Source organism: Heliangelus exortis, chromosome 24 (genome assembly GCF_036169615.1).
Source record: "Heliangelus exortis chromosome 24, bHelExo1.hap1, whole genome shotgun sequence".
NCBI classification, from domain to species: domain Eukaryota; kingdom Metazoa; phylum Chordata; class Aves; order Apodiformes; family Trochilidae; genus Heliangelus; species Heliangelus exortis.
The window spans coordinates 2,665,186-2,681,112 of record NC_092445.1 but is presented as its reverse complement, the minus strand read 5'-3'; the positions used below and the strand labels follow the sequence as shown (position 1 = coordinate 2,681,112).

Sequence of the window (15,927 nt, the reverse complement as noted above, 5' to 3'; positions counted from 1 at the left end):
CCTTTAAAGCACAGCCACGTCAGCCAAAGTGGTCAGGCCTGCCAGCACAGCATCACAGCACCAAGGAAGAGCCCTTCACCCCCAGCAAAGGGCAGACACATCTCCCTTCCCAGCTGGGGGGGCTGCAGCAGGGCTGTCATGTCAGGTGGTTTCCCAGTTGCACCATCTTCCTGCAGCAGCACTTTGCAGCAAGTTCCCACTGCCAGGCCCTGAAAAAATCCTCTGGTGGGAAGGGAGACAAGTTTAGACACCATGAACCCCCCCAGGAAGCTGGAGAAAGCTGACAGGCACTTATCTTTCCCAGATCTCCCTGTCCCCTGGGTGCCTTCAGGGACCAAAACCTATGGCCCAGGAGGGGATAAACAGAGAATGAGCTGCAGGCAGAGCCTCCCTGCTCAGGAGGATGCCAAGAGCTCCCTACACCACTTGCACACAGGGGATGGATGCCAGGATAGCAGCAAGGAGTGATGCTGGTCTAGTGCTCTGCAAGGTCAAGGGACTGAGGAGAAGGACAGTTCTGAGCTGGTCTGGGGTGTGAGGCTGCTGTGTGCCTGAATAACTGCCCAGAGCCTTTCAGGGGGCATTTATTTGGAACCAGATAATGCATTTTAGCTGCTACAATGAGGAATGGTGGTAGGGACTGGCTCCTCAGGGATTCTGGGGTGCCAAACTTCCCAGCCTGGCAATGCAGCCTCCTCCCATCCAGGGGCTGGGCAGAGAAATGCCCCAGGATGACGACGGCAGCAGCAGGAACCACAAGGTTGTTCCTTCCACCTAAGGCTGGATTTGGAGACAAAATGATAGAATCATTTGTGTCAGAAAAGACCTCTAAGATCATCAGGTCCAAAGAAAAGTCCCCAAAAGATGAGCACAGGCTGGGGAAGGCAACCAAAAGCCTCGCAGCATCCCGCAGCAGCTGGAGTCACACGAGCCGCATGCAGAGCTCCCCACTGCCCTGAGACCTCCTCGGGAGCAAACCGCTCCCCTTAGAGCAAAGGGGAAAAAAAAACCACACAAAAAAAAGCCCAAACCTCTTTTTCCCTGCCTGTTGGAAGGTCGCAGGGGAGGAGGAGGATGCTGTGCTGCAGCCAAGAGGCGGGTGTGGCAGGAGGTGGGTGGCAGCGCTGCAGTGCTGCAGAGCAGGAGGAGGATGCAGGGAGCTGGGGCAGGATGGCTGCAAATCAGCAGCAGACACCCTGGGTACCAGCCTGCCAGCACCCCCCTCCCTTCTGCTGTACACACTTCTAAACAAGCTATTTACACAGAGAACTTGAGTGAGAAGAAGCAGAGATCTCTTCCTCGGGCTCTGCAGAACTCATCCCTCCGGTGGGGATGGGATCCGCTCCTTCGTTTGCAGTTTGCCCCCTCAATTCTTCCCCTCTCCCAAGGGGCTGTGTCCCTCTCACTTCCCCAAGCACCAGGACAGCCCAGGGAAGCCTGCTGAGATCTTGACATGGTCTCCAACACCCTGTGGCTTTGCAAAGCAGACAGCAAACAGCCACACCACCGACCCTGCCACCACCCCCCAGCCGAGCACCAAACAGCCGGCAGCAATTCCTCCCAATTAAACTCCCTGCCTTGACCCAGAAGGTCTGGTCAGGCAGACGAGCCAGCAACAGCTTGAGAGCTCTCTAATTCTCCCCCTTCCAGCTCTAGAAACTACACTAATTAATGAAGATCAGCCCAAACTAAACAGTTGGCTTGCGTGGAGCAGCTTGCAGCAAACTCCAACTGCGGCTCTGCTGTACGTCAGAGGGAAAGGGACCCATCCTGCTCCTGCAGCACTGCTCCAGATCCTGCTTTCACTCTCCTCAGGCTTGGATTTAACTTATTAGGAACCAGCCAGCCCAAGGTTCCAGGTTTGAGGTCCAGGAAAACCTCCCTAAAACAGGCAGAGAAGAGCCAGTGCCTCGCAGGCAGGGCAGGGCAAGAGCAATCCCTGCTTCACCCACCTCTGACTCAGCTGGCAAGCCCAAAAATGCCCTTTATTTATTTTTTTTTTTTCCCCAGTGTACTTCATACCAGGAGGCCTGCTGAGCCCCACACATCATGCTGCTGAACACTTTGTGACAGCAATCCATGGACAGAAGCCTTCAGCAGCAACACTTAAATATCAGACTGTTTTTGAGAGCAGGGAGAACTGAAGCAGCTAACGTATCCCCATTTCATTTCCCAAGCACTCAAGAAATTAACAGATCAATTGGGAGTCTTTTACAGAGCTGGTATTAATTTCCTCTCAGCTGTAAAAAGGAAATGAGAGGCACAAAACATTAAATGGACTTGCCCAAAGTCCCCAGGTGAGAAGCCAGCAGCTCCCAATTTCCAGTCCTACGTTTAGCTAAAACCTCTCCTTCAAATCAGAAGAAAAGTCAAGGGCACTCTGCAAGAAGCAGCAGATATTAGGAAAGACTTTCTTGCTATTAAAGACTGAGAACCCCAGAGCTCCCTGCACTGCCACCCAACAGGCACAGCATTTCCAACAGGGAGGAAAACACGGAGCCAGTGGGAGATGCTGCTGGAGCAAGCAGGGATGGCTTGGGAAGCTTCAAGGCTTGGTCCCATCACCCCTTGAAGAAACCTCTTCCAGATCCAGCTGTGCACAACTGGGAGCAGAGCTCCTCCACCTCCAGAGCTGCCCCATGACAAGGTCCTGCAAACCTCAGTGTTCTCTGGAGAAGCTTTGAGAAACCAGTTGAGGGTTTGGGGCTACGTGCCACGCTGGCTATAAAAAAATCTCTGGTGACTTCAGGGGACTCCAGTGCCTCTGATCCCCACTGACTGGGTGACTACATTCCTCTAAGAGTCACAAGGCCACTCCCAAACCACAGGCTGAGATAGCAAACCTGTTTAAAGCCTTCAGGCATGCTCCACACTGTTTTTTCTAAGGTGGGACTAAAGAACCTTTACCAGCTTCTGGGATTCAGCTCCCAGGAGCTGGGAATGTGGTTACAGAGGCACAAACTGCCATGTAAATTTCTTCTTCTGTTGCTACAAGACTCAGTCTGACTTTTCTCCACCATCTCTGGTTGGGTACATCTCCTAACCAAGCCAGCAAGGCTGGGCTCTCCCTGGCACAGCTCATTTACCTGGAATATTGGGTTTTCTACAGGGCAGCAACATCCTCACCTGGGTTTGTACCCTTCAAAAGCAGCAGAACCACGACAGCAGCTGGACTTGAGCATTTTGAGGAAACCTGATAAAAGAAGGTCTAGAAAAACTGCTCATGCTCCAAGAAAAGGGATCAGGAGCTAAACCTCAGGGCACAGCAGCCACGCTCTTCCCAGATGGTTTCAGCTGCCACAAGGAATCTGGATGCCATGGACAGGGGGGCTGGGAGGGGTCAGCACAGCACAACTGCCTCGAGATGGGGGATTTCTGTACCAAAACCACCTGAATCACCTTCTGCATGAGCAGAGCTGAGCTTCCCGTGGTTCAGTGCAGATATGGAATTGCTCTGGAGCAGGGAGTCCTCAAGGTGATCTGAAGAGCTGGTTCCTGATCACCCAAAATGAAGCTGGGGCTGCTTTCCCAGCTCCTTGCCCTCAGCCACACGATGCAGCCACAGCTCCTGCTGCCCCTTGGAGCCTGGGGAAGAGTTAAAGCTGAGCCAGCCCGAGGTGACCACAGAAAGTCCCCGTGCCCTTCCCAGGAAGGGCAGATTTCCTACTGGGAACAGGGGCAGGAAAGACAAACAAAAGCTTTTCAGGAAATAACCTGTTGCTCTCCACTCCAACAGGAGGGAAGAGGTAATTGCAATTAGCACTGATTACTGCCGGGCTGTGCAAATCCTGACAAAGCACAAGTGGTGTGGCAAGAGCCAACACCACCACCCTACCACCTTCACCTTCACCTTCACCTTCACCTTCACCTTCACCTTCACCTTCACCCAGCTTTGGGCAGGAGGTGCTGGCATGTGGAAACATCTCTGGGAGGCTGGAGCCATCCCCACCAGACACCACTGCAGTTTTCCAGCTCACTTTTCCTGCTGGGATGCTGGGGATGCCATTTCACACCCAGCACACTGAGAGAAGGGCTCCTGAGAGCAGATGCTCTCTGCTCCACGTGGCTCTTCCCAGGCAGCAGAGCAGCCTGGATGTTGCAAAACACAGTCCCTGGGGAGCAGGGCAGCTGTGGGAAAGGCATTCCCAAGGGAAACTGAGGCAGGGCTGGATACACCAGCTCTTCTCTGTGGTAAAGCCCTGCGAGTGCTCAAGTCTGTGCCTCTGGCATTTGTGCTGTTAGCATTTCCAGCACTGAGGTGGAAAGCTGCTTTCTCTCCAGATACATCATTAAGGCTTAGTGTGTCGTGACTATGAAATGCAGAATAATTCCAGGCACTGGAAAAAAAAAAACCAAACAACAAACCAACCAAAAAAACCCACTGCAAAAGGGAGGCTGCTTCTGCAAATGTGCATCTTGCAGGCTCAATCAAGAGAGGGGAATTTCCCTACCAGCACTCTCTATCAAGAGGAATTCAAGAGCTGTCCCTCGAGGTTGATTTTATTGTGACTTTCTGGAGACAAAGGCCATTGATGATCTGATGTTTATGAGTCACTCCTGGGCAAACCAAGGGTACACATTTGTTCTCTTCCAATTACAAAAAGTACTTTGTTTTTTTCCAGCTTTCAGGGATCTCAAAACATCATCACCAACTTCAAAAAAAGGCTTTGGTCACTCCCATCCCTATCAAATCCATCACACAGGTGGCTCAGGCTCTCTTGGGAAGGAACCTTAAGCCATGGGGTGATGTGCCATCCAAGGTGACACAACACCAAAGGTGACACAACACCAAAGGTGACACAACACCAAATTTGTTCTCAGTGCTCCACTCCAAGCCAGGATCAATCTTTGTTCTCACCTCTCCTGACAACCACCCAGCAACGTGTGCCTGCATGCCTGTCCATGGAGCTCTTCATTTCACTTCTTCCATCCCAAGTGGCACCACACATGTTCTTCTGCCCAAAGAAAGAGCAGAAGAGCAAAACCTGACTCGACAGCCATCCCTCAATTCCTAGAATCACAGAAATGGTTTGGGTTGGAAGGAAACTTAAAGATCAACAAGATCCAGCCCTCCCGCATGGGCAGGGACACCTCCCACTAGACCAGCTTACACAAGGCTTCATCCAACTTGGCCTTGAACACTGCCAGGGAATAATTAACAGGCAACTGGAAGATGATAGAAAATTAGAGAGATAAGGAAGACATCAAACACCAGGTAGAACAGATGGGGATTGTACAGCTTGCCCGAGGCAGTGTATCGGCCGGGACCCGTGAAGTGAGAGGACCAAGCATTGATTCTTTGTCCAAGTCAAACCATCACCACAACTTCCCTACTCTTCCACTGCTCCCTTTGAAGCTGGCCAGCCCAGACTTCAAACCAGAGAGGCTGTGATCCAACCTAGAGCAGCAGCTTTGAGCCCTGATGGGTGAGAAGAAACCCCTGAGGATGTGGTCAGCCCAGCAAAGACAGCACAGGGGAGAGGTAACCCAGCTCCCTCTCTGCTCAGCAAGGCTGTGTTTGCACAGACTTATTCCAGATGGATTTCAGGTTTTGTTTGAACAAATTAAGCCTTGGGGATCCAAAAGAGAAAAAAAAAAAAAAAGGAATGAAATGTTTACAAGGCAGCTGCAGTAATTCACCCACATTACTGCTTGCTTTGAAAGTTTCCTCCCCTGGCACTCACAGCTGCAATGATGCTCTAGGAAAGGACTGATTCCTGCACAACTCTGGGACACATTTTACAGCCCCATCATCTCTGCAATCTACAGCCAAACCCCAGGACTCACAGGAGAGAAAAGGGAAAGGATTATGTTAACAAAATTCTCTCTTGCAAGCTGAACAAGCTTCTGGTTTACACACGAGCCATAGAGATGTCTGTCCCTTCTGGCTCCAGTCCCCAGGTGCCACAGGTTTATACACTGGTAACCTGAAGAAGGACCCTCTCCTCTTCCCCCCACCACCATCCAGACTCTCCTTCTCCCATATATAATTCTCAAGCCCCCCAGACTCTATTTATCCACACAGATTGTAGGCAACCCCCCTCATTTTTCACCCCACTCACTGCCAAAGGAACCCCAGCACCTCCGGGTATCATGGAGAAGCCACACTTGGGAGCCTGGGATATTTAGGATGATGGATGTAAACCAAACAGGCCAAAGATCAACAATGTTCTGCTCCCACCCCACAAACCACCCCAGCTCTGTTGGAGGCCTCAGGGAAGGGACAATCTCATCAGGTGTCCCCAAAAGCCAGGCCAGCACCCATCTGGGCTCTGGGCATTGGAAGACTCATTGAATCAACACCCACATCCCAAATTCCACCTGCAAACTGTGCAGGAACCCAGCCCATCCCTGGCACGAGGTGTTCAAGTCTTCTTTAATAAATGGGATGAAACAGCTTTGGTTCTTTGAGTGGCCTCAAGGTCCAGAAAGCAGAACCAGGCACTGCTGGGGAAGGACAGAATCCATGCAGGGGGCACAGCCCCAGCTGCAAACTGAGCATAATTCTGCTTTAATAGACACAAAGGCTCACCAGGGAGGTAGGGGCCGTGGTTACAGACAGGTCCAGCTTTCCCCACTCCATCACCATCCTCTATTTCACAGCAGGAAGCTTTCACTCTTCCAGCCCTAATTAATCTAATGGTTTTCTCAGATCCGTGGAGGGAACAGTTTGGATGTGTTTTTGCTCAGACACCAGCAACGGGCAGGCCAGGGAGGAAAAAAAAAATGTCTTGGCTGTTCTTTCTGAGATGGTAAAGTGGAGAGAAAGGGCAACCACAGCATGCCTTTGGCTCCCTTCTCCACAAGGCAGCGGGCTAGCAACAAGTGTGCATTAGAAGAGGTTGTTTGAATTCATTATCATGACAATTTACACTTGCGTGGCCCCAGACACATCAGTATTTCAAAATCCTTTCCTGAGAGTTATTCATCAGGCCCCAGCTCTCCTACAGAACAGCCAGCAGCTCCCAGATCCAAAGAGGGAATCATCTGGGGGGATCTCAGCCCACACACCACCTCGATATCTGCAGCCCACCCATGCACAGACCCAGGGGCAGCTTTGCAGACAAACATTTCCCTCCGGCTCAGTGAGGGAATCTGCATCAACCAGTCCCAGATGAAAGAGCCCACAAAAACTCCAGCAGAGCTTCCCAGCTTTGCCAGTGGCTGTCCCCAGCAAAGCCAGCCCAGCACAGCCCTTCCTGACACCCAGGAGAAGCCAACCTCGAGGTGGCAGGAGGGGAACAGAGATACCCCCCAGCACGCTCATGCCCTACACCAGACACGGATTTCCAACAGGATGAGGAAGGCTGGGGTGACTTGTGCCTTCAAATGCTTCTTTGCTGTCCCCTTTCCAAGTGCTGCAGGTGGCACTGGTGTCCCAAGGCTGGTGGCTTCTGCCACATCTGCTCTCAAGATCTAGCTCCTGCATCCTGTCCCACCACCACAGCAGGTTCCCCCCCCCTGCTTATCACCCCTTGCTCAAACAAATCCCCAGGTCCCTCAGCTCACAGGTCTCTCCAACAGCTTTGGGGTGGCCCCTGCAAGAGCCCTGGGTTCAAGAGAGGGATGTGGGCTGCTAAAATCATTTGAAAAGCACCCAAGTGTTTTAGCACCCAAATCTTGCTGCCAGCAAACAGCCTCTAAAGATGTTCCTCTGGCAATTCTGAAACTGTCTCTGCTCCTTCACATGCAGGGGCCACCCTGCCATGCCCAGAGCCTCCGTGAGGCTCCACAACCCCACTTGCATCTGTCTTGTTTTGCTCTTCTTTTCCCAGCTCCTATCACCAGCCTGCAGGCACAAGGAACTTCCTTAATCTTGTTCCTCCCCAGACCCAGCAGCGATGGGGATGGTCTGAAGGCAATTGCTGAACGCCAAAGCTGGGATGCCCCATGCCTGCTAAACCTGAATGGAGAAGTGCCACCAAACAACCCCCAAAGCAGCAGCGTGTCCCCAAAAAGCTGCCCACGGCTTCAGGCTGTCTGTCTGCTCACTTGGCACAGACCCTCTCTCCCTGGCTCATTTTACACCAACCCGACAATCCCACGGTGCTGGTTTTTCTGCAAACCCCAGCTCGGTGCTGGCTGCAGCCAGACAGTCTGGAGGGGAGGGGGAACCCCCCAGGCACCAGCCCCGACCCAGACACACAAAAAAGCTGAGAAGGGGGAAGAAGAGACAGAGCAATGACTCAGTGCTTGCTACAGGCTCCAACCCCAACGAGAGCTTTGCATCAGCAAGCAGGAGGGGAAGAGGGAGCAGCTGTGATGAGGAGCCTTGCAGGGCCCCTCTGCAGCCATCTCTGGTGAGGACTTGGAGGAAATCAAGGCCTCTTGATGCACTTGAGAGGTGAGGTGGAGTGGCCTGGATGCTCCAAGGAGGTGTCAAGATGTTGGAGGAGCCGTTTGGTGCAGACAGAGGAGGCTGCAGACAGGCAAAGGGAATGCCTGGATCAAAGGCAGCTCCTCGGGTAGAGTGGGAATATGACTGCAGTGCTGCTCTGCTTGAGAAAGCAGGGCCTGAGGTGTGCTTTGGAGACAGAGGTAACCCCAAGTCTTCTCCAAGGTGGGTAAGAGCTGGTGGTTTGTGATAAAGCTCTGACCACCAGGCCCTGACCCACGTCTGGAAAGCCAGGAAAGGGACAGCTAATCACTACCTGGTGTTTACACTCCTGACTCACTCCTTCCCTTTCCCCTGGAATGGAAAAGTATTTACAGTAGAACCTGAATTCCCCTGAACGTCACCTGGAGCCCCGTGAAGCAAAAGGTCAGAGTCAGGAAACCAGGTTCTTGTGCTGAGAAACCTCCCAGCCCTTCCCTGTCACTCCTTGGGCACAGCATGAAGGAATTCCTTACAATACCCTTGCAAAACCTCAGAGCTGGGCAGGGAGGGCTTCTGACTGGGATGTTTTACAAAGGTCTGACCTTCTGCAGCTATGCAACAGGTTGAGACAAAGTCTGACTGCAAGCCTCAGCAGGGAAGGCTTCTCCACTTTCACCAGCAAAGTCAAAGCCATCACCAGCTGGGGTCTGCACGGAGCTGGTGGGGCTTTGGAAAGGCGTGGTTGTAGCCACCCTCACCCCCCCTTCTCCTACAGACTTAAAATACCAGATGAGTATTAAGCACAGCAGCCAGCAACTGACCTTCCCCTTCTTTACTGGGATTAGCAAAACAGGAACAGCCCACAGCTCCAGGACACCCTGGGGTGACAAGTCCTTCTGTCCCAGAAAGCCACCTCCTGCCAAGTGGTGAATCCTCCAGAAGCCAAACTCCTTTGAGTCATTTTCCAAACCCTGCATCAAGAGGGGAAGGGCTCAGTTCATCCCTGGGATTCCCCCAACAATCTCATAGTGCTGCTGCAGAGAGGAGAAATCACCTGAAGGGAACAACCCTGGGAGATAAGTCTGAAGTGTCTGAAGGGAACCAGCAACAGGACAAGGGTCAGGTTGCATCTCCTGGCCCAGAGTGAAGCCCTGTAAGCACTTCTGAGCTCCTCTCTGTGGTCACCCTGCACTATGCCAGCAGGTGACACCCAGAAATCATTCACAGGGTTGAAGACTTTTCCATTTTGCAGCAACACGTGGCACAACCACCAGTCCTTACCCAGCAAAGGGGCATCCTGAGCCAGAGGAGGAGCTGGGGAAGGGAAGCCAGGAGGTGCCAAGCTGTGATGGACAAGCCCACACTGCAGGAATTCCCCTTCTTGGAGGAAAGATCTTTGTCCCCTGCACTTCAGGGGTTTGCAGAGTTACCCTGATGCAAATGTGTGCTCAGAGGGGAGAGAGGAAGAGATGCAAATTCCTGCTCTGCTCATCCTCTCTACACAGAAACTGGATGCTCCAGACCCTGTCCAGTTTTGGGAGCCTGGAGATGTCTGTGCCTCCTCTGCCACCAGACACTGAGCTGCAGCAGAGCCTGGTTGTGTAAGTGCTACCCCTGGGAGGGAAAAAAAAAAAAAACCAACATATTTTGCTGCCCCTGTACAAATCTCTTCTGATTCAGGGTGGGGTTGATGGGATGGTGTTTAGACACTGAGCAGTGAGAGACTTTTGCAAGTCACGAGTGGGGGGAGCCTGAACATTCAGCTGCACCAGCAACTTGGGCACTACACGTCGAGACAACACAAACAAGCAAAGTCATCCCCTTGCTCTGGTGCAGCTTCAAAATCCCTGAGAGGAGGCTATGGAGAAGGATGCCCCAGAGCTGTGCTGCCGTCCCAGCCCCTGTCAGAGGTGTGGGTAAGGATTTTGGAAAATCAGCATCCCTGGAGCTCTGCGGATCACTTGCCACCATCTCCAAAGGACCCTTGCCAAACTTGCAAGGCAGCTCCTCCTAAAATATCCCCCTTCAACGCACAGCCTTGCATAATACTTTGAACACGTAAGAACCTCCAGGGCTCAGCTCTCCTCCAGAAATAACTTTTCCTGCAGCACAAACCAACCCTAACTTCAGGCAAGGGTGGTGGGAACAGCTTCCTGCAGCCACCCAAACCCAGCTCCGAGGAGCCAGGGTGCCACGGGGAGGGGAAGACAACCTCTGGGCAGCGATGTTCCCCCCTCCTCGGGTCCCCCACTACCTAAATCCCTGGGGAGCCGCTTTCTGCTGCCCCATTCTGGTGCTTTCCAGCGGCGGATTCCCAGAGCACGCCCGGAGCGGGGCTGCAGGCCGGCGTTGTTAGCCCCTCCTTTCTCCACCAGCTTCCGCACAGATCCTCCTGATTTCATCACTCTTGACTCTCCGAGGACTGCAAACGCAGTGCAATAGCCCCGAGCTGCTACCAGAGGTCGCTTAACGTGAGCCAGGTGAGCCCTGGAAAGGAGATTTGGCATCTGCGTTGCCTACGGCGTTGAGACCTTCAAGCTAAACCCGCCCGAAAATCAGTTTGGGCAAAGCTGGGAAGGGATAAACCCCACAGAACCCATCTGGTTTCACTCTGCTCGTCTCCCAGGAAGCCACAGGACTGAAGGGTTTGCACTCCTGTGCCTACATGTAAATAAAACACCCAGGAGGGATGGGGAAAATGGGGCTTTACCTGCCTACGCACGCTGACGGCAGGCTGGGAAGGGGATGAGGTATTTTTAGGAAAAGCTGGGCAGGGAGGATCTGAGCTCCTTGGGGGGTCTCTCAGACCTCTCCAGGTGAAGCCAGGGCAGAGTTTCCAGCAAGCACCAGCTCGAACAAGCTCCCAAAGCCAGATTTCAATCAGCGAGCTGGAGTGCTCCGTGAGGAGCGCTGCCGACAGCGTTATTAAATCCCTGATGGGAACTGAGCAGAAAAATGAAGGAAAACGCTGAGCTCCCCCCCCTCCAGTCACTCACTCCACGCCAGGAGAAGGCAAATATTTCACCTGCCCCCTGGACTTTATCAGCCCCAACGAGACCAGGCCCAGCTTGACCTGGGCACTGCTGGACTTGGAGGCCGGGTCCGGCACGCCGGTGCTGGTAGACACGGAGCGGTTACGTCACGTTAGAGGCTTTGGGGTAATTTTAGTTGGTATTGATCCAGCTGCAGAAGTTTGGGAAACACTTTGTCAACAATCCCCTGGCCTGGCAGATGGATGCTTTCCCAGAGCAGGTGAGTTTTGCCAGCCCTACGGCCCCTGATGCTCCTTATCTCGAATGCAGGAATCCTCTGGATGCTTTGCAGCAGAGGAAGGTGCCCACCACTGTTTGCTGCCCAGGGGGGGGAAGGAGGGGAGGGAGAAGAACTGGGAGATTTTTAAGTGACTTCTCCAAGGTTACAGAAGGTGTCAGTGGTTAAAAAAGGAAGCAAAGAAACAAACCGGGTGCTTCCTGCTTGAGCAAACCTGGAAGCAAACCTGGAACAGGCAGGGGATGGTCGGGGGCCCAGGAGTCTCTTCAGCCCCCCCTGAAGAGCAAACCCGTGGGGAGCAGAGGGGCTGGGGTGCTGCTGCCAGGCCCAGGACAGAGACCCAAGGTCGTGGGGAATGCAGTAACCACAGGATGCTTGCCCTGGGATGCTTGGGAGGGTGGGGGGACTGTCTCACCCTGAGATGCTCCAGGGGGTCTGTTCCTGGGATGTTCAGGAGTGCCAATCCCACTCAGCCAGAGGGTCCTGCCCTGGGATATTCAAGGGATCCCACCCTGGGATGGTCCTGGGACCACCAGTGGGGTCCCACCCTGGGACGACCAGTGGGGTCCTGCCCTGTGATGCTCAGGGGGTCCCTCCTCGGGATGCTCAGGGCACCTGCCCCATGAAGCCGGGGGTCCTTTCCCCGGGTGGGGGGGGGGGGGCGTCAGGGGTCCCACTCAGCCGCCCTTCCCCCGGATCCCTCCGCAACGCCTCCCGACCTACCCAGCTTCATCAGGCAGGCCAGCAGGATCCAGAGGGAGATCTCGAAGGGGGTGCGGACATGGTCGTAGTCGATGCCCAGGACGGGGAAGGCTTTGCGGGGCTTGGCGTGCCCCTCACCCGAGCCGTTGGCCGGCTGCTTGTTCAGCGGATGGATCTCCTGAGCGGAGGCGGGCGGCGCGGGGGTGAAACCCGCCGGTACCGGGTCCGGCTGTCCCTGGGGGGGTTCGGAGGCCTGTAAACCCTGGCCGGGCAGTAACGGCCCCAAGACCAGCAGCAGGGCCCAGGGCAGGGCACGCAGGGCCGCGGCGCCCATCGCGTCGGGGGTTTGGGGCGGGGGGCGGCGGGGGACTGGGGCGGGCGGCGGGGCCCGCCGGCGGCGTGGGGCTGGAGCCGCCCCGCCGACAGCCGGAGCGGAGCTGGGGCGGCCGCGGCGCCGGGGAACATCCCACCGGGAGGCCGGGGGAGGAGGCAGGGGCGGAGGCAGCGCCGGAGGCAGCGGCGGGAGGAGGAGGAGGAGGAGGAGGGGGGGGGGGGGAGGGAGGATTGGGGGGTACGGAGATTGGGGGGGGTACGGGGATGGGATTGGGTCGGGAGGATGGGAGGGGGTGTAGAGGGTTGGGGGGGAGGGGGATTGGGGGGGTGGTCAGGAGAATCGTGAGGATTGGGTGGTACAGGGATGGGAGGGGGTGGGGGGCTTGAGGAGGTGCAGGGATTGGGGGGGTTGGGAGATGGGATTGGGTCGGGAGGATGGGAGGGGTACAGGGATGGGAGGGGGTGTGGAAGGTTAGGGGGGTACGGGGATTGGGGGGGTGGTCGGGAGGATTGGGGGGATGAGGAGGATTGGGGGGTAGGGAGATGGGATTGGGTCAGGAGGATTGGGGCATAGAGGGATTGGGGAGGTCAGGAGAATTGGGGGGTACAGGGATGGGAGGGGGTGTGATGGGTTGGGGGGATAGAGAGATGGGAGGGGGTAGAGAGATGAGAGGGGATTGGGAGGATTGGGGGGGTACAGGGGTTGGGGGGTACAGGGATGGGAGGTGATGTAAGGAAGGGAGGGGTGCAAAGGGGGGTTTAGGGGGTGCTTCTGTGGAGTGCTGGAGCTGTTGGTACTAGGGCAGGAGGGGTGCAGGGCAAAGGGGTGGCAAAGGGACCCTAATGCAAGGGTTTGCTGCTTTGGAGAGGGCCGGTGTGGGCTGCTTAGCCTCAGGGCAGAGCCACCACTGGGGCAGGGGGCTCTGGGGTGTGGGGATTTGAGGAGCCATGACCCCCAGGGGGCCGGGCCAGGCCTGGTGGGCTCTGGCAGCTCTTATGGATCAACGTGGTGCTGTAAGCCCCATCTCTGCTTTTCGGTGTCTCCGTGCCCTTCGTCCTGGTCACCGGCGTAGTCTGAGTCACCAGGAAATCTGATAAGGCTCTAATAAAACCACTGGAGTAGTGTGGGGGTGTGGGGGAGTGTGTGGGGGGGTGTTCTGGTCACCCTGCAACTGGTCTCAGCCACCCTGACTTCTTGGCTCTGCTACCAGCTTCCTGAACGTCATCTGTGTGACCGGAGCCACCAACGCCGGCGGGAGTTTTGATCTGATTTATGAGCTTTGCTTTAGAGGCAAAAGATCCTTTTGGTGAAGATGCAGCCCCCCATCCGGTGGGACAACCAGTTTGAGGGGCCTTGGCGTGACACGTGGCAGCTGGAACTCGAGCTCTGAAGGTTCCACTTGGTGCTCTGCATCAGTGATGTTCTCGTTTGAAGATGGCATCAGCTCCCGCAGAACAAGCGGTCGGATGCGCTCAGGAAATGTTTCAGGGAACGCTGCCCTTGGTCCTCCTGGCAGACAGGAGGTGGAAGCTGCTTGGTGGAAATCATCAACAATGTGACCCATCAATTGAAGTGAATCATCAGCCTGAGCAGGAACCAGCTAGGTGTGTCAATTCCTCTCTTCCGCTTGGTTATGTTCTGGGCAGCCCAATTAATCTGTTTTAACAATTAAGCAAAGAATTTGTTTAATTCAGATGAGTGTTTCTCATTTTGCAAGGGCTTAGTCATATCTGGGTGAGAAGCCTGATCTGAGATGATGCTTAATGTGTTGGCAACGTGTTTCAGTTGAAGCAGGACCACGAGCTGGCAGCGTGCAGAGTGCTGGAGAAATGGTGAGGAGGAAACACCAGGGCTCTGCTTTCAAAACCTGTTCCGAGAAGCTAAAACCAGTTTAATGTTTCTGGGAAATAACTGGGTCACAGTTTTCCACCTCCAGCTGTGGTGGGTAGGTCTGGACTGTCTCATAGCTTTGGCAGCGGGGGATGCAGACTCCAGTTAACATCTTGCTGCCTCAGTAGTCTGTGTCCCCAACCTGCTTGGCTGAGTGACTTTAAAACTGTTGGACTCCACCATGGTGCAACTTTGGAAAAATCTGACCAAAAAGTGACAAAAGCTGAAAGATATCCCCCCTTCTTCCAGACTGGGAGACAAAGACCTGGAGACATCCAATTCAATTTGCATTCCCAAATTAATCCATCAGCACTGCCAGTGGCAAACCCCCCCCTCAAGCCTGGGGGCTTGAGCTGCCTTGGGGCTTTTTCCAGTTCTTGGTGTCTTCTGGGTCAGGAGAGCAGTCTGATCTCCTCCAGCCCTGCCTGATTCTTGGAACTTGCACCACCCTCACACTGGGAGGAAGAGGAATTAAGATTAAGCTGCTTAGCCTGCAAAGGGAGAGCAGTACAAGTGCAGGAAGGGACAGATGGAGCTTTAAAAATGTCCCATGGAGTAAATTACGTAAGTTCTGATACACCAGAGCTTATCCTGCTGCATCAAGGAGAGCAAAATCAGCTGCTGTTATAGACCTGAATTCATCAAATTGTCTTCTTTGGCCCCTGGAAATGCTTCCTACCTCCTGCCTTGGAGCTGGGCACCTTCCTGGGCAACCCCACAGAGCTGATGGCCCAGCACAGGCTGCACAGCACCAGGCAGCACCAGGCAGGCTCTGGATTCCCAGAGTTGTGTTGACATGTAAATCATGTGGAATTCATCCCTTGGATTGAGGGAATCCTCTGTGAAGCTTTGCTTCAAAATATTCTCCAGCAGATGTCAATCATCCAGAGGCAAATGGCATTTGCATTGCACAGGGAGCCACCAAAAGGTTTTTTGGGAAATCAGGCAAGGACTCAGCAGCAGATTTACTCAGAGAGCCCAGGAGTGCAGATGTTTCTCTACATTTATAGTCCATTTCTGAGGAGACCCAACCCTTATTTCCCTTATTTCCTCTTTGAGAAGGATGGACTCAGCACCACAACCTGTTCCCATTTGCCCTGTTCCTCCATCCCAATTGCCTGAGCACAGCAGGTGCTGGTCAGGCTTCCTCTCCCAGCTGAGTGATTTTCATTTTCTCTGCTCTGCCCCCCTCAGCAGGGAAATGGAAAGGAAAGGATGCCCAGCTCTGAATTTCATTCCAGCTGCTGTAGCCTGACCAGATCAACCTGCAAACCAACCCCAGACCAGCTCCAGACTCACTGGGCAGGTGTCTGCAGGACAAACTCTTGTTGCTTCTCTCTCAGAGGGTTCAGATCTGTGTCTGTCAACCTGCTGACACCTGCCCTGTGGCACAGGATGTAAAATTTAACCTTTC

General features: G+C 54.3%; 1 protein-coding gene and 1 long non-coding RNA gene across 3 annotated transcripts in view; one reads left to right on the top strand and one right to left on the bottom strand.

Annotated features, from left to right (window-relative positions):
- Nucleotides 1–12,752, bottom strand: part of SLC9A1 (solute carrier family 9 member A1) — a 29,302-nt gene extending 16,550 nt beyond the window's left edge. The window contains exon 1 of the mRNA XM_071768026.1: nucleotides 12,311–12,752. Within this exon, the coding sequence (XP_071624127.1) occupies nucleotides 12,311–12,623 (313 nt within the window). The 5' untranslated portion in view covers nucleotides 12,624–12,752. The remainder of the gene's footprint in view (nucleotides 1–12,310) is intronic.
- Nucleotides 9,158–14,316, top strand: LOC139807275 (uncharacterized). 2 transcript variants are annotated; one of them, XR_011730511.1, is made up of 3 exons: nucleotides 9,158–10,797; nucleotides 11,324–11,569; nucleotides 13,834–14,316. It is a non-coding gene; the product is annotated as an uncharacterized lncRNA (long non-coding RNA). The 2 variants fall into 2 exon arrangements; XR_011730512.1 differs by lacking the exon at nucleotides 11,324–11,569.
- The last annotated feature ends 1,611 nt before the right edge of the window (nucleotides 14,317–15,927 follow it).